Source organism: Gracilinanus agilis, chromosome 5 (assembly GCF_016433145.1).
Source record: "Gracilinanus agilis isolate LMUSP501 chromosome 5, AgileGrace, whole genome shotgun sequence".
NCBI classification, from domain to species: domain Eukaryota; kingdom Metazoa; phylum Chordata; class Mammalia; order Didelphimorphia; family Didelphidae; genus Gracilinanus; species Gracilinanus agilis.
In genome coordinates this window covers 97,517,140-97,544,952 of record NC_058134.1, presented here as the reverse complement: position 1 = coordinate 97,544,952, position 27,813 = coordinate 97,517,140, and the positions used below count along the sequence as shown (strand labels likewise).

Here is a 27,813-nt window from a genome sequence, read left to right as displayed (position 1 = left end):
CTTACCTGCACAAAGAATAGTCCCTTATTCTGGATGTTCACCATAATCCATAAGATACTCCAGAAATTATTCCCTTATTGTCCCAGTAGACATTGCTTCTCCAGATTTAATAATCCTTGTTCATTTCATCTTTCTTTTTAAATCCTAGTTTCCATCTTCCAGTTATCTCTGAGAAATTGCTCTGAGCTGAATCCATCAAAATTAGGGGTCCCAAAATCATAAATAAAAAAAATCATAAAAAAAAACATAAATCAAGTAAAGGTCACCCTAGAATTGCCCCTTCTCAATTTTTTTAGATATGTGAAAGTCCAAACCAGTAATCAATCAATAAATTTTCCTTTGTGCTAAGCACACAAGATACGAAGAAAAGATTAAACAGTCCCTTTCCAAAAAGAGTTAAGTGACAGTTAGGCAGCACAGTGAATTCATTGTGCTGCCTAGCTGAGCACCAGACCTGGAGTCAGGAAGACATGGGTTCAAGTCTGGACTCAGACACTTCCTACTTGTGTGACCCTGGGCAAGTCACTTAACCTCATTTGCCTCATCTTTGCCCTTCTGTCCTAGAGTTGCTACTAAGATAGAAAATAAGGGTTACCAAATAAAAGAGTTCACATAGTTCACATTCTATCAATTAGTAATGTCCCAAGTCTTGTTTTAGCTGTTACTTTTCCTTGACAAATTTGCATTTCTCAATCCCTTCACTTTCTCCCCTTTCTTCTTATGGTTCTAGTTCTTCATGACCAATAAATAGTAAAATGACCCACAAACAAATATCAGGAAGTAAAATAAAAAATAAAGAGTATAGACAATCAATGAAAAGGATAATTGTTTTAATAATCAAGATTTGAGCACAGAAAACAGTCATAACCTACTTGGTCATCAGGCATTCAGAAAACCTTGGGAGATGATGAACCCATGGTGTGAAGTGAACAAAACTGACAATGATTTACATGACCACAATAATATAAAGGAAAACAACTTTGAAAAACTTTAGAACTTTTATCAATATAATAGGAGATGACTAAAGAAGCATTCCACTCCCCTCTTGGTTAAGAGGTGAAGGACTTGGGGCAGCTGGGTAGCTCAGTGGATTGAGAGTCAGGCCTAGAGACAGGAGGTCCTAGGTTCAAACCCGGCCTCAGCCACTTCCCAGCTGTGTGACCCTGGGCAAGTCACTTGACCCCCATTGCCCACCCTTATCAATCTTCCACCTATGAGACAATACACCAAAGTACAAGGGTTAAAAAAAAAAAAAAGAGGTGAAGGTCTAGAAACCGAGAATGAGACATATATTTTCACATATGGCCCATACATTGATTTGTTTTGCTTGACTATGCTTATTTGTTACAAGTGTAAAGGAGGCAGTTTCTCTCTCCTCTCCCCACCACTTCAGCTGATGTAGTCACAAAATAGTCACGCTTGATAAGTCTTTAATGGATTAACAAGATTTAACAGCCTGTGATCCCTTTACAAAATATGAATACCTTTCAAAGGGAGCAAGCAATCTCAGTGGATGAAGAAATAATATGCAAACCTTAGTAGGGCTTAAAAAACTAAGCCCTAGGAATAGCTAACCAGTTTGAGGAAGTTCCAAGCTAGAAATCAGAAGAGGAAAAACCAGGTCCCTTGAGAGAGCTTTTGGTGGGGAGAAGAGGACTTCTCTCTTCTCAGTGACCCAACCACATCCCCCAGGCAGCCAAATCACTTAGAAGTAGGACTACAGTAGCCCTACAGTAGGGCCAGTAGAAGACACTGAATTTAGCTGCAGACAGAGGTATATACCACAAGTAGACATAACAGGAAGGTAGTCACTCAGAGAAGGAAGCATCTTCAAGAAACAGTGCCATGTGTCAGAGAAGAAATAGGACATCTAAATAAACCTACTTTAGAAAAAGAAAATGAACAGGCCATAAATTAACTTCCTTTTTAAAAAAGTGTCAGGACCAGATGAATTCATAAGTGAATTTTATCAACCATTTAAAGATCAACTAATTCTAAAATTAAATAAAGTATATGAAATAACAGGTAAAAAGGAGTTTTACCAAATTCCTTTTATGAAACAAACTTGGTATGATACCTAAACCAGGCAGAGCAAAAACAAAAAAAAAATTCTAGACTAATATCATTAATAAATATGGGTATTAAAATCCTAAATAAAATTCTAGCTAGGACACTACAATAACACATCATAAAGATTAAACGTTATAACCAATTATACCAGGAATGCAGGGATGCCTTGATATAAGAAAGATTATCAACAAAACTGATGATGTTAATAACAAGAGTAATAAAAATCATATAATTATACTAATCAATGCAAGAAAAGCTTTTGACAAAATAAAACATTCACTAGTATTAAATATACTGGAAAACATCAGTATAAATGGAATCTTTCCTAAAAATGATACAAGAAATCTACCTAAAACTGTCAGCAGGTTTTATTTATGATGGGGATATGATAAAAACCTTCCCAATAAAATCAGGAGTGAAATGATAATCCCCATTATCAACAATATAATTAACATAGCATTAGAAATGCTAACAATAATAATAAAAGAAGAAAAAGAAATTGAAGGAATCAGAATGGGCAAAAGGGTAATAAAACTATCTCTTTTTGCAGATGATATGATGGTATATGTGGAAAATTCTAGAGATTCAACTAAAAAGTTACTCAAATCTATCGATGATTTTAGCAAAGTAGCAGGTTACAAAATATATCAACATAAATAATCAGCCTTTTTATATATTGCTAACAAAGTCTTATAAGAAGAGATAGAAACTGATACTCCATTTAAAATAACCTCAGATAGAATAAAATACCTAAAAGTATATCCATCAAAACAAATCCAGGAACTGCATGAACATAATTACAGACATGTTTTTACACAAATAAAGTCAAATCTAAATAATTGGAGAAATAGTCATTGTTCTTGGATAGGCAGAACCAATATAATTAAAATGTCAGTCCTAACTAATCTACTTATTCAATACTACCCCAATTAAAATGCCAAAAAATTATTTTATTGAGTTAGAAAAAATAATAACAAAATTTATTTGGAAGAATAAAAGAACAAGAATGGCAAAAAAATTAATGAAAAATGTAAAGGAAGTAGGTTTAACAGTACCAGATTTTAAACTGTTTTATTATAAAGTAGTAATTATTAAAGCTATCTGGTACTGGCTAAGAAATAGGTAGATCAGCAGAACAGAATAGAAGTACAACAAACAATACTAAAAGATTTGCATTTCTATTTGGCAGAAATATATTAGGCTATTGGAATAAGAAAACACTATTTGATAAAAATTATTGGGACAGCAAGTAGTTTGGCAGAAACTAGGTATAGACCAATATCTTACACTATTCACTAAGATAAAATCAAAACAGACATGATCTAGCCATAAAAAGAAATATCATTAGCAAATTAGATCAGAGAACATACTACCTATCAGCTTTATGGATAGGAGAAGAATTTGAGTCTGCAAAAGATGGAGAGCATTGTGAGACTTAAAATGTGTAATTTTGAGTATATTAAATTGAAAGGCTTTTGTACAAATAAAACAAATGTTACCAAGATTATAAGGAAAGCAGAAAATTGGGGGAAATTTTTCATAAACAGTCTCTCAGATAGAGGTCTCATATTGAAAATATATTAAAAACTTTGTCAAACTTATGGGAATAAGACCCATCACCAATTGATAAATGGGTAAAAGATATGAACAATTTTCAGTTGAAGAAATCAAAGCCATATATAGATACATGAATTAAATCACTACTGATTAGGAAAATGCAAACCAAAACAATTCTGAGCTATCATCTCACACCCATCATATTGGTTAAAATCAGAAAAGGACAAAATGACAAATGTCAAAGGGGATTTGGGAAAGTGGAGACATTAACACACTGTTGGTGGAATTGTGAACTGATCCAAACATTTTAGAAAGCAATTTGGAATCATGCCCAGAAAATCATAAAACTGTGTATATCCTTAGACTCAGCAATATTATTTTCCATTTCCTAAGGAGATCAGGGAAAAAGGAGAAGAACTCATATGCTCCAAACTATGTGTAGCAGCTCTCTTTGTGGTAGCAAAGAACTGGAAATTGAGGGGAATGGCTAAATAAGTGGTATATGATTGTGACAGAATACTGTTGCACCATAAGAAACAATAAGCGGATTAATTTTTTAAACTTGTAAAGAACTACATGAAATAATGAAGAGTGGAATGAGTAGAATCAAAAGAACATTATATACAGATATAGATTTATCATTTGAAGAATAACTTGTGAATGTTCACTCCAAAGAATGAACTGAGAAGAAAAACCACAAAAAGTATAATCTTTTGCTGGATGATGCTTCTATGGTATGGGGAAAGGAGTGGGGGTTCAATTTTAAAAATGAAAATTAATTTAAATTTAAATTTAAAAAGAAATAGCACCATAGTTGCAGAGATGAGAGTCAACTAAGGAGAAGAATAAACTTTGGTAAATTATCTAAACAACCTAGTCAACATTGAAACTACACTAAAGGAGACATATGTGACATACTTCAAGGAAGTAATAGACTTTCAAGCCTTATAATACAAAGAGATGTGTGGTGCTTTTGCCACACATGTATCCTACATATGGTACTCTAAGTTTAAGCACACTTGTCTCATGGATAATGTGTGTATATACACATATACATACATGTATTCAACAGGTTAATGGAAGAAATGTCTTGTAGTATTTTTCTATCGTTTTAATAAATGCCTTTTCTAAGTGTTAATTGCGTCTCCTGGTTGACTATTATTTGGAAGCATAGCAGTTAGGAATCATTAACTTTAGTGCTGGGAGTGAAGATCCACAGAGATTACCCCTAAAACCTGAGGTAACAATCTCTTCTTAAGGACCCAATCCAGGAGAACAAGTAGAAGTTAGGGTAGTATTCTTGAGGGTGTACTACACAAGGGAAAGCTTCTCTTTAGGGGAAGGGGTATTGGAGGTGGGAGGAAAGCTATTTTACAAAGAAAACAAAGAAAAAGACAACATTATAATCTTTAAAAACACACAGAAGAAAACAGAAGGAAATTCAGAAGCTAGGTAGAATAGTTCTGTTATTGAGTCACATTTAATATGCCTGTTCAAAAAATGGCAGCAGAAATTCATGAGTTCATATAAAATTCTCTTTTATTCTTCTTTGTATATTGAAATATTCATGTTTATTTGTTATTATTAAGTTCACAGTAAGCAAGATAATTTGTAAAAAAAAAATATTTCTGCAGATCATATTGTTTCAAATTCCATTCTTTCTCCTTTGTTCCCATGAATAATCCTTTGTATGTGTCAGAAACTAAAACTGCCCAATTGGAAATTGGACAAGTCATATAGGCAGTGGCCAGAACCCCAAAACTAGATATTTCTATAATCCAGGAAGACTTCATCAGTGAGCACTAGAAAGGATATAAAGTGGATTGAAGAAGTAGGAAGTTTGGGCAATAGGTAATTATAGTGTTCCAGGCAAACTGTAGCATCAGGAACACCCAGTCATAGAAAGAAGGTCTAGGCATATAAGTAAGAATCAGTGAATAGCATCAGAATGAAAGATCTATTTCTAGATATTTTCTAGATTATCCCTAGATAGTCCAGGATACTAGTATAAAAAGATGAATCAGATGATCCATTCACACTATGTAGTATCTCATACCTCTAACTCACAATTCGTGGAAACCCACTCACTCTCTCCACTGACTTGCTCATCCTAACCTACTCCTAAGCCAGGAGAACAAATGCCATTACACAGTTGCATTCTGATTTTCTCAGGGTCCCATTTAATCCTGTTTAGAAGAAATGTTCTCCTTCTACCCACTAATGTAACTCTTGAACCTTCATCAACACATTTCTATTTATACAACCCATCACTCATAATAATAATACTTTTAGTCCTTGAAAATACACATTTGTTTAGCAAAGAGACAAAAAAAAAGTAGGTGCTCATATATTAAAGAAAATGCCTAAATACATTGCCATAATCATCATATAAATCCAGGTCACATTTTTCTACCCATGCACTCAGTATCTGTTGCAAGGAGTGGATACACACTGAAACCTGCTATTAATGTCAAAAATCCATGTCCTCGAAGTTACTCAGAATTCTGAAACTGTAAATTTTAGTATCTTTTTTCTGTCCCCGAAACTTTCCATAAAAGGACCTCAATGAACAGTTTCTCCGTTGAACAGGTGCTTCTACCACTAAGCTGAATTGATCCATACTTTGTCCAACACACATCTGCCTGGACCTGAAATCTCAGACAAACTAGTTGACCCACTGAGCAACTCATCTGATTTTCTGCTTCAAATCTATACCTCTTTGCATTTCAACTTACTGCTCAACAGCAAACGTGCTGTCACTTCCAGATTCCCACTTCAATGACAGTCCTGAGACATGTCCTTTTGTCTTGCTCCCTCTTGTCTTTGTGAGTTCAAATTCTGGATCCTTTCTGCATCAACCCAATTTAGCCTAGGGTTAGGAATCAAATTTTTCATCTTCTGTCTATAATCAGATAAATTAGGTTTTTCCCAGAATCATACACCAATTCTAGTATCCCTCTCTCCCCTGTATAGGGCAACTTGTCACATTCAAAACTAGCAAGAACTGTCTCAGAACTCTGGGTCAAAAAAACTGTTTCAGGCACTATTCATTTCTCTTAGAGCTCAGCTGATTGAGTAATAAAAGTTATCAAAATCTTACACCAGACAGAGTTCCATAATAGATACTGAAGATATTGAAACTGGGGTACAAGACAAGGGCTTGTTCACAACAAAGAAGGAAAGAGGCCAAATATTAAGACCAGAATGAAAGATGAAAGCAAAAGCCTACTTGATGATGGGTTGTTTGAACAATGGTCCCTTTAGGCCCTGCCTAAATGAGTACCTGGGGTAGAGCCAAGACAACTTTCCCATCTGTGAAATGAGGAAGGCCTAGATAATCTCTAAGGTCTCTTTCAATTAGGAAATTCTATTATTTAAATTCTATGATCTTCTGGCAGACAGGAGGAGTTAAGGAGTCCAACAAGGAGGACCAAAAGAGTTTGGGGTGGAAAACCAACCAATACTACAATGAGTCTGTTAAACTCACCTAAAAATTACAATTTCCTCTCTCTCTCTCTCTCTCTCTCTCTCTCTCTCTCTCTCTCTCTCTCTCTCTCTCCTCTTTTCACTTTATCCTTTGTGTTAGGGTTCAGGACCCCATTTCTACTATCCTGCCCAATTCCCTCATCATCAGACCCTTTATCTCTGAGTCCTGCCATGGTCCCATTGATGTGAGATGAGGCTTCTCTGGAACCTTCATCTTGTTCCAAGGGCAAATCAATACCTTCTTTCAATTTAGAGATTCTGCAGCATTCTCTCAGACATAGATATACAAATGTATTCAGATAGATCAGCTTCTATTCAGAACCCAGCACATAGGAAATGCTTCAGAAGTATTTTTCCATGCATTCATTCATCCTCTTTTTTGTCTTGATCTCTTGGTTTCTGACTTTCTTTGAGTTTCTCTCTGTTTCTGTTGGCATCTATTTGTAGGGAAAGCAGTCTAGTGTAGTGAAAAGAACTCTGTGTGTCACGGAGTCAGAAGGCTTCAGTTTGGGTTTTGGTTGTAAAATTAACTAACTATATCATCTTAAGCCTCTACTGAAATCCTATTCCAGTACTTTACTGAGATATCAAAGTGGCCTGGGTTCTCAAAGGCTAAGCCCACAGAGTACAAACTCTAGCAGACTCATGCTAAGAAAGCTTTCGGTATAAGTCTAAAGATGGGCTCATGTCTTTTTCAAGTACCAAATTCATTAAATCAAAAGGAGCTCATCACCAGGTTGCTTCAACAGGAGTAAATATTTTGTTCACAGAAATCCTCAAACAGTTCCTAGTTCATGGGGAAAAAGTGTTTAGCAACATAAGGAGGTCCTATAATATAAAGACCTAGGCAACTAGGTGGCACAATGGTTAGAGTGAGTGATTTAGGAGCAGGAAGATGTGAGTTCAAATCCTCATAGTTATGTGACCCTGGACAAGTGACTTAAAACTCTCTGTGCCTCAGTTTCCTCATCTGTAAAATGAGATTACTAAGAGTACCTTATCATAGGTAAGGCTTTTGCAAATCTTAAAGCACTATACATAAATCCTAGCTAGTAGAAGCAGCAGTGGCATTAATTTCTCTTAAACTTCATTTCCTCATCTCTAAATGGAGATAAGACTTCATTCCCTATTCCAAAGTTTATTATGAAGAAAGAACTTGGTAAATTAAACTACAGACTGCTTTATGGTGTCTGAAAGACTATCATATAGAAGAGAACTAGTATTCTTTTTTTCTGGCATAGACCCAGATGGAAAAATTAGACGCAATCAAATGAGAACAAACATTTTAAATGCCTACTATGTTCTAGACACTGTGCCAAGTGGTTTGCAAATATTACATTCAATCCTCATGACAATTGGGACATGGTAATCTCCATTTAACAGTTGAGAAAACTACATCAGGCAGAGATTAAGTAACTTTTCCCAAAGACACTGCTAGTAAGTATCTGAGGCTGCATTTGAGCTCAGGTCTTTCTGAATTCAGGCCTATTTCTGTCTGCTGCCACCACCTAGATGCCTTGACATAAAAGAAAAACTTCACAAATGGAGTGATCCAAAAAGATATTGGATTGCCTCAGAGAGTAATGGGATTCCCCTCATTTAAAGGTCTTAACGCAAAGGCTGGATAAAGGCAACTAAGTTACTGAGTACATTCTTCTTCAGGCATAATTTAGATTAGAAGGTCTCTGATCTCCTTTCTACTGCTGATATCCTGAAATTCTGAGATAATTTTTAACAATGATGATAATGATAATGATTTGTCCACCTTAGTCAAGATTGCTCAGAAAATGTCTACAGTTATTCTAGTCTCTAAAAGTTTCCAACTACTTCATTACAACTCTGTGGCATAACTCAGTACAGAGAAAGGCAAGAATGCTTCTTGGGACTGAGGCTACAGCTGTAGAAAATTAAATGACAAAGACCTATTAGATAGGGCAGCAACCACAAAAAAAAAAAAAAAAAAAAAAAAAAGGGATATTAGTAGGGATATATCTGTTAGAGAGAAAGGGATAGCTCCTGGAAGTGTTGAAAGAAGAAGGGTTCTCAAAGGCTGGGTAGGAATTTTCCACGGGTAAGGAGACATAAAAAATATTTGTACAAAAATATTTATTGTGGCAAAAAAATTGGAAAATGAGGGAGTGTTCCTCAATTGGGAAATGGCTGAACAACTTGTGGTATATGATGGTGATGGAATACTATTGTACTGTAAAGAATGATGAACTGCTTGATTTCTGTAAGAACTGCAAAGCCCTCCATGAACTGATGTGGAGTGAAATGAGCAGAACCAGAAGAACATCATACACAAAAAATGAAACATTGTGGGATGATCAAATGTAATCAACTTTGCTATTAGTATCAATATAATCCAGGACAGTCCCAAAGGATTTACAAGAAAGAATGCTCTCCACATCGAGAGAAAGAACTGTGGGAGTAGAAACACAGAAGAAAAACATATGATTTATCACTTGGTTATATGGATATATGACTGGGGATTGTGGTTTTTAAAAGATTACTCTATTACAAATATAAACAATAAGTTTTGAAATATGAAATATGAAATGGGTTTTGAGTAATAATACATGTATAACCCAGTGGAATTGCTTGTCAGCACCAGGATGGGGGAAGGAGGAAGGAAGGGGAAGAACATGTATCATGGAACCATGGAAAAATATTCTAAAAGAAATAAATAAAATAATGTGGGGGGAGGAGAAATTTTCCAGGGGTAGGGGGGGAATATATGCCAAGGCCCCCCAAGTCTGGGATAGGCAATACTCCCTCTTCCTCACCCTGCAACCTTTGTAGACCTTGCTACCTCTTCAGCCATATGTACCCAACTTGGCCCCATGCCTCACCCTGTCCTTCCCTCCCTGGGCGGAGTCCTGTAAAGTTATATTCCTCAGAGTAGGGGTGTGGTACAGGCAGAGATCAAGTACCTAAGGACAAAGATTATCCCTAACAGCAGCAAGTTCAAAAGCAGAGTACCTGAGCAAAGTACCCAGGTATGTCTTGGTGGGATACCAGGGTCATCCCTGAGAAGGGAACTAATGGGGTTGAAGGTGGGAGGAAGGGCCAAAGTGGGGAGGGGGGAGGAATAGAGTGAGGGGAGCTGAGGAACCAAAGGAAGAAAGGATAACCAGAAGAAAATGTAGAGAGATTTGGGAAGACAAGAGGTTAAGCAAAACACAGAGGTATCCCTCTTTTTGTTATTACTCAGTCCTTTCAGCCATTTCCTTCTCTTCATGATCCCATTTGGGATTTTCTTGACAAAAATAATGGAGTAATTTGTCATTTCCTTCTCTAACTCATTTTACAGATAAGAAAACTAAGGCAAATAGGGTTAAGTGATTTGCCAAGAGTCACATAGCTAGTAAGTGTATGAGTCCAGATTTGAACTCACAAAGATGAGTCTTCCTGACTTTGGACCCAGAACCTTCTATTCATTGCACTACCTAGTTGCCCCTCAGCTATGATTAGGAGCATAAGAATGGGATAGTATAAGGAAATAAGATAACTGCCAGCCAGGAGACAGGGAACATGAAGAGAGATATGAGAAGAACCCCAAAATAAGGATTGATATACTTTATATTTTTAAATCCTTACCTTGTCTTAGTATTGATGGGGTTAATGCTAATTGGAGTCTCATCCAAAGAATTGATTGAGGGCTTAAATTGACTCAATTTCAAGGAAACCAGCTTTATTATAAGAAAATCTAGTAACAGAGTAGCTAGCATATAGTAATTGTAAGTAAACGGTAAGGAAAGGGAGAGTGTGAGCGTAAAAGGTAAGAGTAAAAGGTGAGTAGGAGTTCTTAGGAAGGCTTTTTATCTCAGTTACAAAGAAAGGGATCATTTGTGTCAACAGGGAACTGACAACACTTTACTCATGGTCCACTTTGTTCTGCATGGCTTTAACCATGGTTCACTCTTTGTTCATTCAAGAGGAACAATGTAAATGGGATGCTAATGATAAGTTAAATATCCTGGGGCAACTTTAGGCCAAATTTTGCTCTTTTTTTGCACGGACTCTAAAGAAGGCAGTGATTGTGGAAATTGAGTATTGTTTGACCCTAGTGCTATGTGACTGGGGAACTAAACCACCTGTGTTTGCTCTTCAGAGACCCCCAACAACCTACATTATATCTAAAGTTCAATGTGAGGAGTTTTCTCATAATTGTGAATCTCAGCAACTCATATGTAGCCCCATCCAAAGCAATTAGTTATTGTTTCTATTTTCTTTTGATTGTATTCAGCTACTTGGCGGAGTTTGGGGATATTTCAGCCCACATCATTCCCCACTCCAAATAATACAGGGTCCAGAACCAGGATAGAGATGAAGGTCAGCCTTCTGAAACTAATTAAGTGGGACAGGAATGATCACAAGGCTTCTGAGAATGGAAGGCAACAGAAATCGTGTCCAGTGGTTAGAGGTGTACTTGTCGCTCAATAGCCACCATCTAGAACTGAAACTGGGAAAGCCAAGATGCCGCAAATTTAACAAAGCAATTAAACAGACAAGGATCAAATAGCAAAAGAAGCAAAAGTGAAAGCAAAGGGGGTATGAGGGAATACCACCAGATATCTAAGGAGAAGAAAGTCTTAAGAGAGCCTGCAAGGGGTACTGGGTTAATCAACAGTTGGTAAGGTTCTCTCCATAGGCCACAGTCCTGGAGAGTTGAAAGTTGGCATTTCGAGTCCACTGTAGTATTCCAGGGGTCTGTAGCAATACAAACAAGAGAAGGAGGAATCAGGTGCACTTCATATTTAACCTAGGAAAGAAGACAGTTAATCTGAGAGGAGACACGGTATTGGCACACTTTCAAGGTTAGGTCAGGTGTGTCCGAGAGCAAGGCTTGGTACTATGTCAGTCTGCCCCTGGTCAGCCACCTATGGCCTTTTGTTTCAAGGACACTCTGCACCTGATGGGGGTTGAACCTCAAGGGGCTGCCCAAGAGTCAGTTTGGCAGCCTCCTCCATCATCATGGAAGTAGATGCAACTGCTCATGAACGGGCAGGTCACCCCTGAGCTACTTTAAAAAAAGTAGTCAGCAGAGCACTGGTTGGTCCCAAGGTCTAAGTAAGGACCCCCCAAAGCATGTCCCCTTCTCTCATCAACAAATAGAGAAAAAGATTTGTCAAAGTTGGATAAAGCTAATGCTGGGCTAGTAGTGAGCTTGGTCTTTAAAGTATTGAAGACAGTCTGCTGATTTGGTACGCAGTGCAGAGAGAGCCTGTAGTTGCTTCCTACAGTGGCTTGGCAATTACACCAAAGTCAGGGATCCAGATCCTGCAGAAGCCTGCCATACCTAAGAAGGTCCTAAGTTGTTTCTTGGTCACTGGGGCAGGAATAAAAAGAATAACCTTCTTTCTTTCGTATGTCAGAGATTAAGAGTGTGGGGTTAATTCATGCCCTAGATATTGGACCTTCTGTTGGGAAATCTGGACCTTTTTTACTGAGACTTTGTATCCCCTTTCTCCCAGAAAGTTTAGGATCCTGACAGTGTTGGTATGTGAGGACTTAAAGTCAGGGCTGTAGTTAAGGTTGTCATCTACATATTAGATGTCCACACTGTTGTTGAGGTGTAAATCCCTTAGAATTAGATCCTTGCTAAGGATGCTGCCATATAGATGGGGGTTATCCCTGAATCCATGGGGAAGGAGTGATTGTCCAAGTTTATTGTTGTGGGAGGGTGACCCTGGGCAAGTCACTTAACCCCTATTGCCTAGCCCTTACCACTCTTCTGCCTTGGTACCAATACATCATATGGATTCTAAGAAGGTAAGGGTTTAAAAAAAAAGCTATGAGAGGAATAGGACATCCTCAGACTAGCAAGGGAGTGGGTGAGTTTCTAAATGCCTCTTCTAAATCCTAAATCCCTCAATCCCAACTATATGATGCTTGGAAAATCTAGTGGGACCCAAGAACAGAGGCAAGACAGAGTAAGTGGCTTCCATATCTATAAGAAAGATGATACACTTACCCACCACATCTATCACACCACTGGATTCAGCCATGGTGATGGAGAGGGAGGGAGCCAAACTGAACCATGGGTCCTAGCACTCTGAGTCCTTTGGAGACTGGAAGGCAGGGAGCTGTTTTGTGGCTTGACATCCTGGGCAGCCCTGTTTCCAGTGGCCTTCCTGTTGACAATTGGGACAGAGCTCTGGGCGGTTTCCACTTCAGTGGCAGTCTCTGGACCAGTGGTCCTCCTTTCCACATTTGAAGTATGAGCCAGTCTCCTGGGGATGGCTTGGTAGAGATGGCAGCTGCATTCATCTGAGCCTGTTTCTTGTTACAGCCTCCAGCCTTATGATCCTTCTCCTCAGCTTCTTCCAGATCCCTGTTGTTGAAGGCCACATCAAGCAGTTGAAATGGGGTGGGGGAGGAGTGTCTGAGGTCCCCTATCTAACTTTGGCAGTTTCCTGCAGATATCTGGGGCTGACTGTCCAATAAAGTGCATATTAAGGATAGTTACACCTTCTTGGCTTTCAGGCTCGAGGTTGGAGTACTTTTTCATGGCTTCTACAAGCCTGCTCTGAAACAAGGCTAGATTTTCTTCCTTGCCCTGGACAACTTCCTTAAATTTCTCATAATGAACCTACTTCCTCACTCTCTGCTACATGCCTTCAGTCAGGCACCTTATCACAGAGTCTCTTTTTCTCCCAGTCTCAGTCTGACTGATAAGCCCAACAGGAGTCAGCCATTGGCACAGCAATAACTGCCATGGGAAATCCGTCTCCTGAATTAGTTTCAGCCATGTCATTCTCCCACCTTCTGGGCTAGTTCCTAAATCCTCCACTTTTCATCTTTGGTGAAGCAAGAGGAAATAATGAAGTGTAAATCTGCCCAGGACAAGTCAAACTGCAGTCCCGCTGATTTAAACCCCTCTGCACACTTGGTGGGAGTCTCAGAAAACCTTCCATGTTTCTCCTTGATCTGGGAAGCATGGAGGAGGGGACATGAATCCATGCCATCCCTTCTCCTGTCACACCTCTTGGAAGAGTGCATGGAAGGCACTGCTCTGTATATGACAAGGCTCAAGGAACAGTGACTATGGGGTAGATTATTGAGTCTTGGAGCATTAGTTGGCTGGGCACTGAATGGTAAAGTGATATACCCGGGTTACACAGCCAATATGGGTCATCCACAGGACTTCAACTCAGATCTTCCTAACTATGAATCTCACTCTCTACCTACTCTGCCACAGCTGCCTTAACCTTTCAATTCTCTAAGCAAATCCTTAACTCTATGTTGCAGAGGCAGCTGGGTGGCTCAGTGGATTGAGATCCAGGCCCAGAGACAGGTTCAAATCTGCCCTCAGACACTTCCTAGATGTGTGACCCTGGGCAAGTCACTTAACCCCCATTGCCTAGTCCTTATCAGGCTTCTGCCTTAGAACCAATTACAGTAGTAATTCTAAGTCAGAAGGTAGGGGTTTACAAACAAAACAAAACTATATGTTGCAGAGCAAGTACCAACCTGCAGGAGTAGAGGGAGTTTCTCCAGCCAGGAATTCCCTATACTAGTGAGAAATCACAGTTCCAGTCTCTATTTCCTATTAGAGGCAGCTGGTGCCAGTGAATAGCATCCTTAGCCTGGGGGCAAGAAGACTTGAGTTTAAATAGCATTAGTAACTGTGTCACATCGGCAAGTCATCTAATTGCTCTCTGCCTCAGTTTCCTCATCTATAAAATGAAGGCAATAAAGAGCAGCCAGGAGGCTCAGTAGCTCAGAGAGCCAGTCACAGAGTCAGGAGGACCTGGGTTCAAATCTGACCTCAGATATTTCCTAGCTGTGTGACCCTGGGGAAGTCTCTTAATCCCAATTTCCTAGCCCTTACTGCTCTTCTGCCTTGGAACCAATACTGCGTACTGCATATTGGTTCCAAGGCAGAAGGGAAGGGTTTGGGTTTTTGTTGCTTTTTAGTGAGTACAATCATAGCACCACCTCCCAGGGCTATTGTGAGGATCAAATAAGATAATGTTTATAAAGTGCTTAGTGCAGTGACTGGCACAGTAGACACTCTAGAAATACTTGATCCCTCTAATCCTTCCCTATTCCTGTCCCTAATAGCTGGCATTTATATAAGCCTTTTAGATTTGGAAAGTCCTTTACATGTCTTCTCTCACTCAATCCTCACAAGAATCCCATGAGGCCTATCATGGAATCATCTCAGCTTTGCAAGGGACCTCAGTGACCAGCTCATCCAACTTGTACCTAAACCAGAATCCTCTCTACAACACTCCCGACAGATGGCACCCAGTGTTTAGTTGAAGACCGCCCCAATGAGGTCTTAGCTGCTCCCTCCTGAGGCCTCTTAAACCTCTTTTGGATAACTCTAAATATTAGGAAGTTGAAGGGGAGAGAGGTTTCTCCTTATATGGAATCTAAATCTGTTCTCTGCAACCTCCTCCTATTGTCACTATTATCCCCATTTTAGAGATAAGGAAATTGAGGCTAAGAGAAGTTAAGTGTCAAATCGAATTTGAGTAGACTTTTATTTCAAGAGATAAGAAGAATTATTGATGGAGGATGCAATAAAGAACCACCATCAGCTAAGCTTTCTACAAGTGAATGGCATGATTGAATGGTATTCAAGGGATATTTTTCTTGTAAGAGAGTGTATGGTATGGTCCTGTGGGAAGGCTAGAAGCAGCAATGTCAGCTGGGAGGCTTGTTCAGTAATCCGGGTAAGGAGAGATGAGATCTTATGCTGATAGAGAGGCTATAGAAATGGAAAATAGAGGCTGAACCAGGAAAACTGCAGAAGAACAATCATCAGGACCTAGTGATGGAGACTTTGAATAGTGGGGAAAGGGAGGAAAGGGGAATTGATACTGATTAAGGGTGTGATCACAGAGAATGGCCATGTAGTGCAAAAAGATCAGGATACTAGGAACAGGGAGACAAATCCTAATTCCCTCTCCACTAATTACTACTCATGTGACCTTGGACAAGTCACTTCCCCTAGCTAGACCTCAATTTCTTCATTTGTGAAGTAAGAGAGTTGGACAGCTCTCTAAGGCCCCTTCCAACCCTAATACTCTTAGGATGCAATGGAAGTTTCTCATCGGGAGCTATGCTCAGAGAGGGGACTACGGCAGAAAACAGACACCTAGATGATCTGATCTGATAGGAATTCATTCTTTCCCATAATATATTCATTTTGACTGCCCTGTTATGTTTCAGAACAATGGCCCAAAGGACCCTGGGCTTTGCCTGGTTGCTTGGAGGGCTGCTGCTATTGCTGACAGTGGCAACAGCAGAGCACTCCCCCTGGAACCTGAGGAGGAAGGCCACTATATTTGCTGACCTGAGCCAGGAGGAGCTGCGGGTTGTTCAGAGTTTCCTGTTGGCCAAAAAAGATCTGAAGCTAGCACCCTCCAAAGATGACACTATGGCCAAGAATTCCATATTCCTCATCGAGATGCTGCTGCCCAAGAAGCACCAGGTGCTGAAATTTTTGGACGAAGGGGGAATTCGTCCAGTGCGAGAGGCTCGAGTTGTCATCTTCTTTGGGGCCCAGAAACATCCCAACATCACTGAGTTTGCGGTAGGACCCCTTCCTTGGCCCAGTTACATGCGGGTGCTGCCCCCCAAGCCTGGGCACAGTCCTTCCTGGGGCTCAAGACCCATCTCATCTACTGAATATTATCTCCTATACCACTTCTTGCAAGATGCCACTGAACCCCTATACCGATTCTTTCGAGATACCACAGGCTTCTGGCTCCACAACTGCACTGACCGCTGTCTGACGTTTACCGATGTGTCCCCCAGAGGTTTGGCCTCTGGCCAGAGAAGCTCTTGGTTTATTATGCAGCGCTTTGTAGAAGGCTACTTCTTACATCCCACAGGCATGGAGATCCTCGTGGACCATAAGAGTTCAGATCCCCAAGAATGGAGGGTTGAACGAGTCTGGTACAATGGCAAATTCTACGAGAGCCCAGAGGACTTGGCAGAGAAGTATGAGCAAGGAAAGGTCGACGTGGTGATCCTGGAAGACCTCCCTCCTAAGGGAAAGATGGGAGCGGGCACAGAGGAACAACCCCTCTTTTCCTCCTACCAGCCCCGAGGTGACTTCCCCACACCCACCGCTAAGCCGGGTCCTCGCCTGGTTGAGCCCCAGGGGCCCCGCTACCAGTTGGAGGGCAATGCTGTCCTCTATGGGGGCTGGAGCTTTGCCTTCCGCCTGCGCAGCTCCACGGGGCTACAGATCCTGAACCTGCGTTTTGGCGGGGAGCGCATTGCCTATGAGGTGAGTGTGCAGGAGGCGGTGGCCCTGTACGGGGGCCACACGCCTGCAGGCATGCAGACTAAATACATAGATGTGGGCTGGGGCCTGGGCAGCGTCACCCACGAGCTGGCCCCCGGCATAGACTGCCCCAAGACAGCCAGCTTCCTGGATGCCCACCACTTCTATGACGCTGACGCTCCCACCCACTATCCCAACGCCCTCTGCTTATTTGAGATGCCCACAGGGGTGCCCCTCCGGCGCCATTTCGACTCCAACTTCAGCGGTGGTTTCAACTTCTACGCCGGGCTCGAGGGCCAAGTGCTGGTTCTTCGCACCACCTCGACCGTCTACAACTATGACTACCTGTGGGACTTCGTCTTCCACCACAATGGGGTGATGGAGGTCAAGATGCACGCCACAGGCTACGTTCATGCCACCTTCTTCACACCCGAAGGCCTGCGCCACGGAACCCGCCTCCACACTCACCTGCTGGGCAACATACACACTCACTTGATACACTACCGTGTGGACCTGGATGTAGCAGGTGGGACTTGGGGTTCCAAACAAGGCGAATCCAAAAGGGCACCTGGGCATGCCTCCTTTAGCCAGGCTAGTCCCTTGAAAAAAAATTTTTAAACCTTTACCATCTGGCTTAGAATCAATGCTAAGTATCAATTCCAAGACAGAAAAGTGGTAAGAGTTAGGCAATGGGGATTAGGTGACATGCCCAGGGTCCCGCAGCTAGGAAGTGCCTGAGGTCAAATTTGAACCCAGGACTTCTCATTTCCAGACCTGGCTCTATCTATTGAGCCACCTAACTGCCCTGCCCCTTCAACTTTTGACAATTTTTCAGTAAGAGGGAAAGCATAATGGTGGATGTTCCTAAAAGCTGTCTTTAATAGCCTTGAATATGGTGTTCAATTTGTTTGGCAAAAATTGGCCATCCAGATGGCGAGGTCAGAAGTTTTTGTGCTGCTAAAAGTTACAAATATGGCTAATCCGTGCTACATAGCAGACATAGGGAGAAAGAACTATAGGTTATGTAATTCTCTAGGATGCTCTTTGGTCCTATACACTGTATGAGGAAATAAGATGGAACTTGGCATAAACTGTACAAGAGGGAGGGCACTGTTGCAGTCATCCTCATCCTTAGCATTGTTATTATGCCTCCCCTTTTTACATACTGTGTTTACAAAGTGCTTTTCTCACCACAATTCTGTAAGAGGGGAGTTGAGGAGTTTTGAAAGGGGACCATTTGGTCTGAACAGGTGATGTTTTGGTTGTGGGGAGTTCCTTAGCATGGCAATTCCTTCCGATGATAAAAAATCAACAAATTCTCTTTAGTTTAGTTTAGTTTAGTTTACAGAGTTGCCTGGGGCAAGGAGAGGTTAAGTGCCTTGCCCATGGCCACCTTACTAGTCTGTCAGGTCAAATCAAGGCAATAGCGTTTATTAGGTACTTATTAAGTGCCAGGCACTGTGCTAGGCATTAGAGATATAAAAGAAGGCAAAAATAGTCCCTGGTTAAGAGACAGGCTTGAACCCAGGACTTCCCATATCCAAAACCAGTTCACTCTCTTCTACAACACACTGCCCCTTTTTTTCTATGAACTTATCATATTGCATTTTGTGACATGTGGGCATAGTTTTGCTTCCATAGTAAATTGCATGGTCCTTGAGGGCAGATATTGAGTGTTATGCATCTTTGTAACTCCCTCAGAGGTTAGCAAAATGTCTTGCACACAGTAGGTGTTTTATCAATGTGTGTTGAACTGAACTGAATTAGAGCAGGAGTTCTTAATGGTGTGTATGTGTGTGTGTGTGTGTGTGTGTGTGTGTGTGTGTGAAAGAAAAGGAGGGAGGGAGGAGGAGGAGGAAGAGGAGAGAGGGGAGAGAGAGAGAGAGAGACAGAGAGAGAGAGAGACAGAGAGAGACAGAGACAGAGAGACAGAGAGACAGAGAGACAGAGAGCAATGGACCACTTTGGCGTCTGGTAAAGCCTACAGACTTTTCAGAATCACATATTCTGATTTTAGACTGAGGCACAGAAGTTCAGTGACCCCCTAAGAGTAGCACAACTCATAAGCACCACAGCTAGGATTCAAACCAGGTCTCCTACCTCAAAGTTCAGTTTTTGTTGAATAATACACTATAGAAATCAAACCATTTCCAGGTAGAGCCTTCATATTGCTTTATTCCCCTCTTTGGTCTAGAGCAAGCAACTCACCTTATCCTCTTAGGCTCAATGGAAAAATGGAGTCAACCTGACTCCATCATCCCAGAGCAACTCGGACAATTGCACCAATGGAAGCCTGGCTTTTGCAACAATTTCAATACCTTCAGGTAGACCATTTGGGGTAGTCAGTGAGAATACCAGGAGAGTCATTCTAGCTGAGAATCTCTGAAGATCTGTCCTGCCCTGCCCTGCCCTACTCTGCCCTGCCTGGGCCAACTGGACCCGGATTCCTACCTTTTAGTACTTACGCTAGTCCCGTGGAATAGAGTCAAGTAGGCTAAGGTCATGCCAACAACACAGTACAGATAGAGTTAGACATAAGTTCTGTTCTAAAAGCTTGAGGACAGCATTGGGATTAGAGTAAAGCTGGCCTGAAATAGAGCAGAAATGCTAAGGGGGCAAAGTCTGATCACAAGTTTTAGATACCATATTTTAAGTACCACCTAGCCCCTATTCTATGAAAATCAGACTTGGAGAATACAGAATATAAGAATAATTAACAAATAGCCCTTCTACAGTACCTATTCTTTGCCAGCACTGGGCTGTTTTTCAAATAGTATCTCATCTGATCTTCATAATAACCCTGGAAAGTAGCTGCTAGTATTGTTCCCATTTTACAAAAGAAGAAACTGGAGAAAATACAGGTTAAGTGACTTGCTCAAGGTCACATAACTAATGTTTGAAATAGAATGTAACTTGGATAGGGACACTTGTAGCACATAAATTGTTAGTGTGATGAGAGTGGCTTCTTTTCCTTCTATTTCCCAACTCATAATCCCCAAGAGTGGCCTCTGGACCTAGGAAATGCTCAGGCAGTGCTGTTGGCAAACCACTTGTATACACGGGGAATAAGATCATAGATTAAGATGGAAAGGACCTTAAAGGTAGGAGTGTGCTGGTAAATGTTTAACCGCCCTCTGAGGGGAAAACAAATTGCAGAGGCCATACTCCTAAGTTTAATTTGCACCATTAGCATTTTCCCCATCACTTTAAGATTAGACAATCAACCCAATAATAAACCAAACCCTGATTTATAGTGTTGCCGATAGCTGAAGCATAAGTGCTCACGCTGAAAATTTAACAGTGGGCTCATCCAAGCCAGCTCCAGCAGACCCCTGCTTTAAAATGTTCAAGTCTAGCCCCTCTCATTCTACAGATGAAGAAAGCTGAGCATCTTGCTTCAGGGTCACATAACCAATATCTAAAGAAGTATTTGATCTCTGATCTTTCTGGCTTTACTATGCCACAATACAAAGGTTTCTCCTCATGTTCCTTTCATGCTACCCAGGAACCAACAATGGCTTTGAGACGATGGGGACAAAGCTGGAGAACATCACCAATCCCTGGAACCCCGCATACCATGTGGTTCAACCTGTTCTGGAAAGGATTCCACGGCACCGGGAGCGCCACGCAGCCTTCCGCTTTGGCCGGAAACTACCCAAGTTCCTGTTGTTCACCAGCCCCAAAAAGAACCTCTGGGGTCATAGCCGTAGCTACAGGATACAGCTCCATTCCATGGCTGACCAAGTGCTGCCTCCAGGCTGGCAAGAAGAACAAACAGTCACTTGGGCCAGGTAAGGGAAGGATCCTAGAGCATGTCAGTCATGGAAGGGAGGTTTCTCTAACTTGGGGTCTTTATCCTGAGACCTGTGGATAGATTTCAGGAGGTTCATGAACTTGAATAGAGCAAAAAAAATGACATCCTTATTTCAGTATTGGTTTCCTTTGTAACTCTATGTATTTTATATTATATATTTAAAAACATTATTCTAAGAAGAGTTCATAGGCTACACTGGACAACCAAAGGGGTTCATGATCTGCAAAAATGTTAAGAATTCCTGCTCTAATTTAATTCAGTGCAACACACATTGGTAAAGAACTTACTATGGGACAGCTAGGCAGCACAGTGGACAGGCCTGGAATCTGAAGGATCTGGGTGCAAATCTGGCCTCAGATATTTCCTAATAGTGTGACGCTGGACAAGTCACTTAACTCTGATTGCCTAGACCTTACCACTCTTCTGCCTTAGAATTAGTATCAATTCTAAGAAAGAAGGTAAGGTTTGTTCAACCATTTCCCAGTTGATAGACAATACTTTAATTTCTAATTCTTTGCAACCACAGAAAGAGCTGCAATAAATATTTTTGTACAAATAGGTCCTTTTCGGGGGCAGCTGGGTGGTTCAGTGGATTGAGAGCCAGGCCTAGAGATGGGAGGTCCTAGGTTCAAATCTGACCTAGACACTTCCTAGCTGTGTGACCCTGGGCAAGTCACTTGACCCCCATTACCTAGCCCTTACCACTCTTCTGCTTTGGAAACAATACACAGTATTGATTCCAAGACAGAAGGTAAGAGTTTTAAAAAAAAATAGGTCCTTTTTTTGTGTCTTTGATCTCTTTGGGTTACAGCCCAGTACTAGTATTGCTGGATCAAGGGGTATGTATGCACAGTTTTAGAGCCCTTTGAACATCATTTCAAATTTCAGTGTTGTTTTTTTTATGTATTCACCTCTCCATTAAAATATAAGCTCATTGAGGGCAGGGATACTCTATTTTTGCTTATATTTGTATCCACAGCACTTATCATAGCAACTCACACATGATAAGCATTTTTTTCTTTTTTTTTTTTTTAATTTTTTTTAAACCCTTAACTTCTGTGTATTGTCTCATAGGCAGAAGAGTGGTAAGGGTGGGCAATGGAGGTCAAGTGACTTGTCCAGCATCACACAGCATGATAAGCATTTAATAAGTGCCTGTTGACTTGAGTCTGGCAGTACTATAAAACATAAATTGGAGTAAAGAAAGACAGAAGTCAGAGAAAACAACAACAAGGCAATTGAAATACTTTTGGTTTTGTTGTTTTGGCTTGTTGGGAGAGTTTTTGCTTTTAAATTTAAAAAACCGGTCTACACACATGGTGTAGCTTTATTTTTTTAAAAAACTAAAACAAAAAAAGTGAAAAGTAAAACAAAATCTGGACCCTTCCGTCTTTCAAAGAGTTCTGAAAATTCCATATACTAGATGAAAGAAATATAACAAGATGGGAATTACACCATTAAGATAAAATGTAGACCTAACCTAGGATTTTCATAGTACAAATGAGAAGGAAAGGACAGATTTTAAGGATGTTATTAAAATAGAATAGCTAGGACTTGGCCGCTGCTTGGAAATGAGAAGTCAAAGAAAAAGAGAAGTCAAAGATAACTAATGCCATGGTTTTGAATATATGTAACTTGGAGAATTATTGTGCCTTAAATGAGAGAAACTATGATTATTCTCTTTTTTGGACATCTTGAACTGTCAAAAAGACATCCAGGTTGAGATTTCTATCAAGGAGTTATTTTGGGAAAGAAAGTAGGGTTGAAGATTAGGGAGGCATCTACATAGATATGAGGGAAAGGATGTGGGATTAAGGGGAGATCAAAAGCCTCAGAGTGGGCATGGACCTACCTCACTAACAGCAGCCTCCCTGACTGGGAAGGGCTTAGAAGTCAATCCAAGATCCAAATTTTCCTGACTTCCCTCTTGGCTTGCAGGTACCCTTTGGCAGTGACCAAATACCGGGAGTCTGAGCTGGTCAGCAGCAGCATCTATAACCAGAATGATCCCTGGGACCCACCTGTGGTCTTTGAAGAATTTCTGCGCAATAATGAGAACATTGAGAATGAGGTACAAATCCAATTCCATCTTAGCCTGACCCTTGCCCCATTCTTTAGAAGTCCTGCCTTTGAGATCTAACTTTAACTTTGATATAATACCCCAAAATCCTCCCCTTGAACCAGTGCCTTCTCCTAGGTAGTTCAGCCAACCAGTATATTTGACCTCTTTACAGGAAGAACAAGCCCTCTGGTTTTGGATTGATAAGAGTTTGACTCAAATCCTTCCTCAGATGCTTGTTAACAATATTTGAACTTGGGAAAGTCATTTAGCTTTTATGGGCCTCAATTTTCTTATCTGTTCAAAAAAATCCAAAAATACAAATGGACTCCAAGGCTCCTTTCAGTTCCAAATATACAATCCTACATCTCTCTGAAGGACTTTGGGAATCCCAACTTTATTATCAGGCCAAAGAATTGAAACAGAGTTGGGATGAAGAAGAAATGTGTTAGGGATATCTCTTAGCTCTGATATTTGGATAAGGTTCAGAGGTCACTAAAGGACTGACCCTCAGTGTAAGGTTGAGCTCAGATATCAATATAGGAAGTCCTTGGGTGTTGGTAGAATTTTTCCTGAAATTATCCATACCCAGAAAATGTCCTTTTCCCAAATTCCACTCTCCTGCTCTCCCTTCAATGCCAACCCTATATACCTAACTGATTCCCACTCCTTTCTTCCCACAGGATCTGGTAGCCTGGGTGACAGTGGGCTTCCTCCACATCCCACACTCTGAGGACATTCCTAACACAGCCACACCTGGCAACTCTGTGGGTTTTCTGCTCCGCCCTTTCAACTTCTTCTCTGAGGATCCATCTATGGCTTCCAAAGGAACTGTCATTGTTCGGTCCCAAGTCAAAGGTCCCAACCACATTGAGCGTTGGACCTCAGACAACATAGAAGGCTGTTGGAAAGCCTCCCCATTCAACTATAATGGCACCTACAGGCCTGTGTAGTGAAGTGTCTCAACTCCCACATAGAATCCTGAGCCTCTTATTACATCTGTCAATAAACATGGTCAGAGCTCAGCTTTATGTGCTGCTTCAAGAAAAAGGAAGGGGGAAAAGGGGAGCTGCATGCACATTACATGCACATACAGAAGAAATGCCTATCAAATGCCAAAATATACAGCATGAATGGGGGGGGGGGGGGAATTATACCCTCACCTGGTTCAGTAGTTACAAGAAAACTCTCCAATCCCACTCTGAATGCACTCTTTTACCCTTTCTTAAACTCCTTACTATTTTGTTTTAACTCCTCACTATCTTCTCTATTCTCTCTATCTCTGGTCTGTTCCTCTGCCTATATCATCACGCAGGTCTTCCCAGCATTTTTTTGATGATTCTTCTCCATTCTCTGATCCTTTATGCATTTTGTTGTCCCTTAGAGAGCTGACCTCTTCCCAACTGCCTAGTTGTTTTGTTCTGTACTATCCAGCTGGGCTCCCTCAACCCTTCAGGGACTCTAACTAAACAGAATCCCTAACCTAAAACATACATTTAAACTCCTCTGCCCCCAGAAGTTCTCCCTTTCCCTCCACCAATAAGTGTATTATATGAAAAATTGTTTCTTTTCTGTGTTAATTGTATAGTAAACAACATCTTGGGGGAAGGGGTAGGGGAAGACAGTGAAAGAAAAAAAGAATTAAGGGATTATAACATAGATCATTACATCCCCATGAGGGTCACCCCAATATGTTAGATACCAAATTTCACCTTATTCTGTTTTTCTATGTGATCCCCTCCACTAAAGCAGCCCCTCCATGGTTCCTTGCCCCTATAGCTCAACCACTGGTTTATGTATTTAATTACTTTTCAAAACAATGAATCAGTACTGCCTATATTACCTACTTCTAGTAACTATCCCAAATGCCAAATATTTGCCCTTCATTGAGCAAATGTCAAATTCTGAAACAAACAACACTGACTCCCTGATGAGAAAACCTAAATCCTATCCCCAGGTATCAGAGGCACCATATCTTTACACTCTTCTCCTTATTCTTGACAATTCTCTTCTTCTCTGCTTAATTCCCATTGATCTCTAGCTTTACCACCCTGGGCTATTAGCTTCCTTTCTAATACCTGACTTCCATTCCACCTAGTAGACTTTCTTTGGATACCCTGCTAACTGAATGTAATTTTTCCTCCTTCCAAAGTTTATATGGAGGACATCTAAGCTAAAGTGACCACAGTAAATCTATCTTCATTCTTGGCTTTGTTTTCACCCATTGTCCTCATTATCATGGAGTCCATCCTCCAAATACTCTTCCTCCCTCTATTTCACTTCTTAGTACCAGAACTTTGGCCAGAGCCCAGAACCCTGACAACACCTGCTGCCTACAAGTAAACTTGTAGCTATGGATGCTTAAGAGCCTGCTGGCATGACTGAAAAAAGAATATGTGGTTCATGAAGCTTGCTAGTCCATGGTACACTTAAAAATCCTAACAAATCAGTAGTGGAAGATGCTTTTAGAATAATAAACTAAAGGTTTGGCAGAATGGATCTTCTGATTATACATTGTGACTTTAATCAAGCCAGGAGTTATAACCATCCCATCTCTCTCAGAGACCAAGTGCTCTTAGGGTAGATGAGAATGTTTCCAGCTCCAAAGCTGAAAAAATTTTTATTGAATTGATTTCAACTGAATTCTGGGTAAACACCAAAGCCAACCAAGTCTAAGATTCAGAACAAAAAACCTTAACCTTCACCCAGAAGCTGTCAGGAGTCTCTGCTCACTGAGAGCTATCCAGGGTACTAGTGACAGCACCTCCCTGATCCAGTTCTAATTTGATTGAGCCTTGCTCTGTTAACAACTAACCTTAAGCCAGTCATCAGCCTGAACCTAATTCTGGTCTGTCCTAACAAGTTCTGTGTCACTGGCCTGAGCTAATTTAGGTCTCATTGGATTTTGGCTGCTGCCTACATTTGCATTTTTTCCCTCCCTTTTTTTTAAATTTGTTTATTTTTTAGAAAAATTTGCTATGGTTACATAATTCATATTCTTACTTTCTCCTTCGCCCCGTCAAGTCCCCCCCATAGCCGACGTGCATTTCCACTGGTTTTAACATGTGTCATCTACTAAAATCTATTTCCATATTATTGATAGTTGCATTGGTGTGGTCGTTTCAGGTCTACATACCCAATGATGTCTGCATTAAGCCATGTGTTCAAGCAGTTGTTTTTCTTCTGTGTTTCCTCTCCTCTGAATGTGGGAAGCATTCTTTTCTCAGAATTGTCCTGGGTCATTGCATTGCTGCTAGTACAGAAGTCCATTACATTTGATTCTACCACAGTGTATCAGTCTCTGTGTACAATGTTCTTCTGGCTCTGCTCCTTTCACTCTGCATCAATTCCTGGAGGTCTTTCCAGTTCACATGGAATTCCTCCAGTTTATTATTCCTTTGAGCACAATAGTATTCTATCACCAGCATATACCACAATTTGTTCAGCCATTCCCCAATTGAAGGGCATACCCTCATTTTCCAGTTTTTTTGCTCCCACAAAAAGTGCAGCTATAAATATTTTTGTACAAGTCTTTTTATCTATCATCTCTTAAAACTATAACAAAGTTCATTTGGAAGAACAAAAGATCAAGAATATCAAGGGGAATAATGAAAAAAAAACGTGAAGGGAGGTTGCCTAGCAGTACCAGATATTAAACTATACTATAAAGTAGCAGTCATCAAAACAATATGGTACTGGCTAAGAGACAGAAGGGAGGATCAGTGGAATAGACTTGGAGTGAGTGATGTCAGCAAAACTGTCTTTGAGGGGCAGCTGGGTAGCTCAGTGGAGTGAGAGTCAGGCCTAGAGACGGGAGGTCCTAGGTTCAAACCCGGCCTCAGCCACTTCCCAGCTGTGTGACCCTGGGCAAGTCACTTGACCCCCATTGCCCACCCTTACCAATCTTCCACCTATGAGACAATACACTGAAGTACAGGGGTTAAAAAAAACTGTCTTTGATAAACCCAAAGAGCCCAACTTTTGGAACAAAAAATCCACTATTTGACAAAAAAAATGCTGGGAAAATTGGAAAACAATATGGGAGAGATTAGGTTTAGATCAACATCTCACACCCTACACCAAGATAAATTCAGAATGGGTGAATGACTTGAATATAAAGAGGGAAACTATAAATAAGTTAAGTGAACACAAAATAGTATACCTGTCAGATCTCTGGGAAAGGAAAGATTTTAAAACCAAGCAAGAGTTAGAGAAAATTACAAAATGTAAATTAAATGGGTTTTTTTTTTGTTTTTGTTTTTGTTTTCAAACCCTTAACTTCTGTGTATTGTCTCATAGGTGGAAGATTGGTAAGGGTGGGCAATGGGGGTTAAGTGACTTGCCCAGGGTCACACAGCTGGGAAGTGTCTGAGGCCAGATTTGAACCTAGGACCTCCCGTCTCTAGGCCTGACTCTCAATTCACTGAGCTACCCAGCTGCCCCCCAAATTAAATGGTTTTGATTATATTAAGCTAAAAAGCTTTTGTACAAACAAAAACAATGTAGTCAAAATCAGAAGGGAAACAACAAATTGGGAAAAAATCTTTATAACAAAAAACTCTGACAGGGGTCTAATTA

The 27,813-nt window shown here is 40.7% G+C and overlaps 1 protein-coding gene and 1 long non-coding RNA gene across 2 annotated transcripts; one reads left to right on the top strand and one right to left on the bottom strand.

Moving 5' to 3' along the window:
* Positions 1-10,785: 10,785 nt before the first annotated feature.
* Positions 10,786-13,434, bottom strand: LOC123249491. The gene is made up of 2 exons (XR_006506387.1): positions 13,091-13,434; positions 10,786-11,826 (listed from the first exon to the last, which is right to left on the bottom strand). It is a non-coding gene; the product is annotated as an uncharacterized LOC123249491 (long non-coding RNA).
* Positions 13,435-16,303: 2,869 nt separating this feature from the next.
* Positions 16,304-24,223, top strand: AOC1 (amine oxidase copper containing 1). The gene is made up of 4 exons (XM_044678225.1): positions 16,304-17,888; positions 20,868-21,153; positions 23,115-23,247; positions 23,919-24,223. The coding sequence occupies exons 1-4, from the start codon at positions 16,304-16,306 to the stop codon at positions 24,186-24,188; spliced, it is 2,274 nt and encodes a 757-aa protein (XP_044534160.1). The 3' UTR covers positions 24,189-24,223.
* The last annotated feature ends 3,590 nt before the right edge of the window (positions 24,224-27,813 follow it).